The 6,242-nt window shown below is 49.7% G+C and overlaps 1 protein-coding gene across 1 annotated transcript in view; it reads left to right on the forward strand.

Annotated features, from left to right (window-relative positions):
- ATP6V1B1 (ATPase H+ transporting V1 subunit B1) overlaps window positions 1-6,147 on the forward strand; it is a 28,006-nt gene extending 21,859 nt beyond the window's left edge. Inside the window, exons 10-14 of the mRNA XM_066185136.1 lie at window positions 20-170; window positions 1,210-1,292; window positions 1,427-1,531; window positions 3,131-3,260; window positions 5,299-6,147. Of these exons, the coding sequence (XP_066041233.1) occupies window positions 20-170; window positions 1,210-1,292; window positions 1,427-1,531; window positions 3,131-3,260; window positions 5,299-5,456 (627 nt within the window). The 3' untranslated portion in view covers window positions 5,457-6,147. The remainder of the gene's footprint in view (window positions 1-19; window positions 171-1,209; window positions 1,293-1,426; window positions 1,532-3,130; window positions 3,261-5,298) is intronic.
- The last annotated feature ends 95 nt before the right edge of the window (window positions 6,148-6,242 follow it).

A 6,242-nucleotide genomic window follows, 5' to 3' on the forward strand; every position in this document is an offset into this window, starting at 1 on the left:
CCCTCTTTAAACCGGGCAGGTGTCGGCGGCCCGGGAGGAGGTTCCGGGCCGGCGCGGCTTCCCCGGTTACATGTACACCGACCTGGCCACCATCTACGAGCGCGCCGGGCGCGTGGAGGGCAGGAACGGCTCCATCACCCAGATCCCCATCCTCACCATGCCCAACGACGGTCAGCGGGGGCCGGGAAAAGCGGGAATAACGCCGGGAGATCGGGATTTCCCCGCCCCGGGAAATGGCGGGGTTGGGGAACCCCCAGATTGTTTTGGTGTGACCTCGTTTTCGGGGAGCCGCTGGGGTGGTTTAGGGCCTGAGAGTTCGTCGTGTCACCTGCAACGCTTCAATTGCTCTCGTTTGGGGTCACCGGCACCAAGGGGGTGACGCCAAGAGCCCTCTGAGCCATCCGAGCCACCCCTAACATCTCCAATTTGGGGTCCCCATGTCCAGGACAAGGGAGGTGACCCCAAACCCTCCACCATGGGGCTGTGCTGCCCTGGTGACCCCAAAAATGTGACAATATCAATGTCCCATGTCCCTCTGAGCTGCCAGCCCCGCTTTGGGGTCCCACCAGCCCCTTTATCCCCCAGACATCACCCACCCCATCCCCTCCCATTTGGGGTCCCCTACACCAGGACAGTGAGGTGACCCCAAAACCTCTCCATGCCACCCATCACCTCCCATCTGGGGTCCTCGGCTCCAGGACAAGAGGTGACCCCAAACCCCAAAACCCGCCCTAATGACCCCAGCGGTGTCAGCGCTGCCCCGGTGACCCCACAGATGTGACAATAACAATGTCCCGTGTCCCTCTGAGCTGCCGGCCCCGCTTTGGGGTCTTTGTCCCCCCACCCCAGACATCACCCACCCCATCCCCTCCTATTTGGTGTCCCCAGCTCCAGGACAATGGAGGTGACCCCAAAACCCCTCTGGGCCATCCAAGCCACCCCATCCCCTCCCATTTGGTGTCCCCAGATCCAGGACAATGGAGGTGACCCCAAAACCTCTCTGGGCCATCCAAGCCACCCCATCCCCTCCTATTTGGTGTCCCCAGATCCAGGACAATGGAGGTGACCCCAAAACCCACCCTATTGACCCCAGCGGTGTCAGCGCTGCCCCGGTGACCCCACAGATGTGACAATATCAATGTCCCGTGTCCCCCTGAGCTGCCGGCCCCGCTTTGGGGTCTCACAAACCCTTTTGTCCCCTCGCCCCAGACATCACCCACCCCATCCCCGACCTGACGGGTTTCATCACCGAGGGCCAGATCTACGTGGACCGGCAGCTCCACAACCGCCAGGTGCGTCCCCAAACCCCTTCCCGCCTCCAAGGGTGGGACCATGGATGGTTCCAGAACCCACCAGGGCCGGGACCCCACCCAGGAACGCCGGGATGGGGTTGGCCGGACATTCGGGGTCGCTCTCACGCCCGCAGATTTACCCGCCCATCAACGTCCTGCCCTCGCTGTCCCGGCTGATGAAATCGGCCATCGGGGAGGGGATGACCAGGAAGGACCACGGGGACGTGTCCAACCAGCTGGTGAGGCCTTGGGGACACCCGGGGGTTTGTCACTTCAGGGTCGTCCTGTCCCCCTGTCTGGGGAGGGATGAGGTGAGGCCTCACCTGCAGAGCTGCTCCAGCTCCCGGATCCCAAATTCGGGAGGGTGAGGAGCGATTCCAGAGGAGGTTCTGGAGATGTTCCGAGGGCTGGAGCTGAGGAATGTTCCCCTGGAGAAGGGAAAAATCCCGGGAATGCTCAGAGTGCCCAAAGGGGCTCCAGGAGAGCTGGAGAGGGGCTGGGGCCAAGGCCTGGAGGGACAGGACACAGGGAATAGCTTCCCACTGGGAAAGGGGACATTGGGCTGGGATCTTGGGAATTAGCAATTCCTGCCTGGGAGGGTGGGCAGGGGCTGGGCTGGAATTCCCAGATTTCCCTGGATCCCTGGGAATGCCCAAGGCCAGGTTGGATCCACCTGGGACGGTGGGAGGTGTCCCTGACCATGGATGGGGTGGAATGGGATGGGATTTAAGGTCTTTTCCAAACCCAAACCATTCCAAGATTCTGGAGCTCTTTTGCTCTGGGAGAGCTGGGAATGTTCCCCTGGAGAAGGGAAGAATCCAGGGAATCCATCCAGAAATCCATAAATTCATCCATGACTGTATTATCCTTGAAAAGGATCATTCCCACCCCCAAAAAAAGTCAGAGTTTGGGAATGAGGGGATGAGGTCAGGGATGATGGGAGAGCTGGGAACGTTCATCTGGAGAAGGGAAAAATCCCGGGAATGCTCAGAGTGCCCAAAGGGGCTCCAGGAGAGCTGGAGAGGGGCTGGGGCCAAGGCCTGGAGGGACAGGACACAGGGAATAGCTTCCCACTGGGAAAGGGGACATTGGGCTGGGATCTTGGGAATTAGCAATTCCTGCCTGGGAGGGTGGGCAGGGGCTGGGCTGGAATTCCCAGATTTCCCTGGATCCCTGGGAATGCCCAAGGCCAGGTTGGATCCACCTGGGACGGTGGGAGGTGTCCCTGACCATGGATGGGGTGGAATGGGATGGGATTTAAGGTCTTTTCCAAACCCAAACCATTCCAAGATTCTGGAGCTCTTTTGCTCTGGGAGAGCTGGGAATGTTCCCCTGGAGAAGGGAAGAATCCAGGGAATCCATCCAGAAATCCATAAATTCATCCATGACTGTATTATCCTTGAAAAGGATCATTCCCACCCCCAAAAAAAGTCAGAGTTTGGGAATGAGGGGATGAGGTCAGGGATGATGGGAGAGCTGGGAACGTTCATCTGGAGAAGGGAAAAATCCCGGGAATGCTCAGAGTGCCCAAAGGGGCTCCAGGAGAGCTGGAGAGGGGCTGGGGCCAAGGCCTGGAGGGACAGGACACAGGGAATGGAAAAAGGGGAAGATTTTTTGTGGAATATTGGGCAGGAATTCCTGGCTGGGCCGGAATTCCCAGTTTTGTGATCCTTGTCCAGCTTGGGCTGGCCTTGGATCCACCTGCGCTGGTGGGATGTGACCTTTGGTGACCCTGGCCGGGGCTGTGGTGTCATTTCCCGTTCCTCTCCATCCCTGGAATTCCTGGGATTTTCCCTGACCCCACTCTCCACCCCTGGGAATTCCCGGAATTCCCGCAGTACGCCTGTTACGCCATCGGGAAGGACGTGCAGGCCATGAAGGCCGTGGTGGGAGAGGAGGCCCTGTCCGCGGACGACCTGCTCTACCTCGAGTTCCTGCACAAGTTCGAGAAGAATTTCATCTCCCAGGGTGAGTCCGGGGCCGCAAAATCGGGAATTTGGGATCTGGGAGAGGAATCCCAAAATTTCGTCTCCCAGGGTGAGTCTGGGGCTGGAAAATCGGGAATTTGAGATCTGGGAGAGGAATCCCAAAATTTCGTCTCCCAGGGTGAGTTTGGGGCCGCAAAATCGGGAATTTGGGATCTGGGAGAGGAATCCCAAAATTTCATCTCCCAGAGTGAGTTTGGGGCCGCAAAATCGGGAATTTGGGATCTGGGAGAGGAATCCCAAAATTTCGTCTCCCAGAGTGAGTTTGGGGCCGCAAAATCGGGAATTTGGGATCTGGGAGAGGAATCCCAAAATTTCATCTCCCAGAGTGAGTTTGGGGCCGCAAAATCGGGAATTTGGGATCTGGGAGAGGAATCCCAAAATTTCGTCTCCCAGGGTGAGTCCGGGGCCGCAAAATCGGGAATTTGGGATCTGGGAGAGGAATCCCAAAATTTCGTCTCCCAGGGTGAGTCTGGGGCTGGAAAATCGGGAATTTGAGATCTGGGAGAGGAATCCCAAAATTTCGTCTCCCAGAGTGAGTTTGGGGCTGGAAAAACGGGAATTTGAGATCTGGGAGAGGAATCCCAAAATTTCATCTCCCAGGGTGAGTTTGGGACCCCAGAAATCGGGAATTTGGGATCTGGGAGAACTCTAAAATTTCTTTTTTTTTTTCCTAAGAGAAACTTTTTGACAGGGTTTTTGTTTTGTTTTGTTTTTCCTAATGGAAGTTTTTAAACTTTTTTTTTCCTAAAGGAAATTTTTAAACAGTTTTTTGTTTGTTTTGGGGTTTTTTTTCTCAAAAGAATTTTGCGCAAACGATATTTTGAAACGTTTTTAACATTTTTTTTTTTTCCAAAGGGAAACTTTTCGACAGGTTTTTTTTTTTTCTTTAGAAGGGAAAGTTTTTAACAGGTTTTTTTCTAGGGGAAAATTTTTTAAAGTTTTTTTTTTTAATCTAAGGGAAACTTTTTAACAGGAATTTTTTTTAAGGGAAAATTTTAAACTTTTTTTTTTCTAAGGGAAAATTTTAATTCTTTTTTTTCTGAGGGAAACTTATAACAGGTTTTTTTTTTTAAGGGAAAATTTTTAACAGGTTTTTTTTCCCAAGGGACAAATTTTTAACAGTTTGGGTTTTTTCTAAGGGAAAATTTTTTAACAATTTTTTTTTTCTATGGGAAACTTTTTAACAGTTTTTTGGGGTTTTTTTCTCAAAACAATTTTGTGTAAACAACATTTTGAAACTTTTTAACCGTTTGGGTTTTTTTTTTTTTTTCCAAAGGGGAAACTTTTAAACTTTTTTTTTTCCTAAGAGAAATTTTTTAACAGTTTTTTTTCTTTCTCCTAAGGGAAAATATTTAACTTTTTTTTTTTAAGGGAAACTTTTTAATCGATTTTTTTTCTAAGAGAAAAATTTTTAACAGTTTTCTTTTCCAGAGCAAACTTTCTAACAGTTTTTTTTTTTTTTTCCTAAGGGAAAATTTCAACAGGTTTGTTCTTTATTGTGTTTTGGTGGTTTTTTTTTTTCAAAGGGAAACTTTTGAACGTTTTTTCTAAAGGGAAAAGTTTGAACAGTTTTTTCTTTTTCTAAAGGAAATTTTTTTACCAGTTTTTTTTTTTTCCTAAGGAAAAATTTTTAACAGTTTTTTCTTTTTCTAAGGGATTTTTTAATAGTTTTTTTTTTCCTAAGGAAAATCTTTTAACAGGTTTGTTTATTTTTTATTTTTTTTCCCAAGGGAAACTTTTTAACAGTTTTTTGGGTTTTTTTTTCCTCAAAACGACTCTGCGTAAACAATATTATTTTTCCTCACAACAACGGGTGTTGTTTTTCTTTTTTCTCACTCAGCCCATGGGAGAGGTCAGTCAACGCCTTAAAGGGCTGAACGAATTTTAAATAAAATTCCTTTTTTGATTTCTGCTGCTTTCTAACAGAAAATAAATTAAATTCCTGAATTAAATAATTTCTCGATTAAATTATTCAATTAATTTCCCAATTAAATTCCTTTCATCCCCACTTTGGACAGGTCCCTACGAGAACAGGAGCGTTTTTGAGTCCCTGGACATCGGCTGGCAGCTCCTGAGGATCTTCCCCAAGCAGCTCCTGAAACGAATCCCCGAAAATATCCTGGCCGAGTTCTACCCGCGCGAGGGCAAAGGGCCCCAGCAGGGCACGGCCCTGTGACCCCGAACTCCCCCCAGATCCCCCTTCCCTAAAATCGGATCCCCCTTTCCTGCAACTGGATCCTCCTTCCCTAAAATCAGATCCCTCTCTCCTAAGATTGGGTCCTCCTTTCCTTAAACTGGATCCCCCTTTCCTAAAATTGGATCGCCCTTTCCCAAATCTGGATCCCCCTTTCCTAAACCAGATGCCCTCTCCTAAAACTGGATCCCCTTTTCCTAAATATGGATCCCCCTTCCCTAAATCCAGATCCCCCTTTCCTAAAATCGGATCCACCTTTCCTAAAACCAAATCCTTCTTTCCTAAATATGGATCCCCCTTTCCTGAAATTGGATCCCCCTTTCCTAAATCCGGATCCCCCTTTCCTAAATCCGGATCCCCCTTTCCCAAATTTGGATCCCCCTTCCATAAAACCGGAACCCCCTCTCCTAAATTCAGATCCCCCTTCCCTAAAACCGGATCCCCCCATTCCTAAATTCAGATCCCCCTTTCCTAAATCCGGATCCCCTTTTCCCAAAATTGGAACCCCCTTTCCTAAATCCGGATCCCCCCTTTCCTAAATCCGGATCCCCCTTTCCCAACTTTGGATCCCCCTTCCATAAAACCGGATCCCCCTTTCCTAAAATCGGGAAAAATCTCTTTTTTAAATTTTTTTTTTTTTTTAAATTGGTGAATAAACCACCGCGGTCACCAAACTCCTTTTGTGCTCCGACGTTTCCTTCCGTGGCCTTGGAATTCCCACCCTTGGGGACATCTGGGAACATCTGGGGACATCTGGTGACCCCTGGG

This window comes from Chamaea fasciata, unplaced genomic scaffold, assembly GCF_029207755.1.
Source record: "Chamaea fasciata isolate MVZ Bird 193981 ecotype frontalis unplaced genomic scaffold, bChaFas1.0.hap1 SCAF_6, whole genome shotgun sequence".
NCBI lineage: Eukaryota > Metazoa > Chordata > Aves > Passeriformes > Sylviidae > Chamaea > Chamaea fasciata.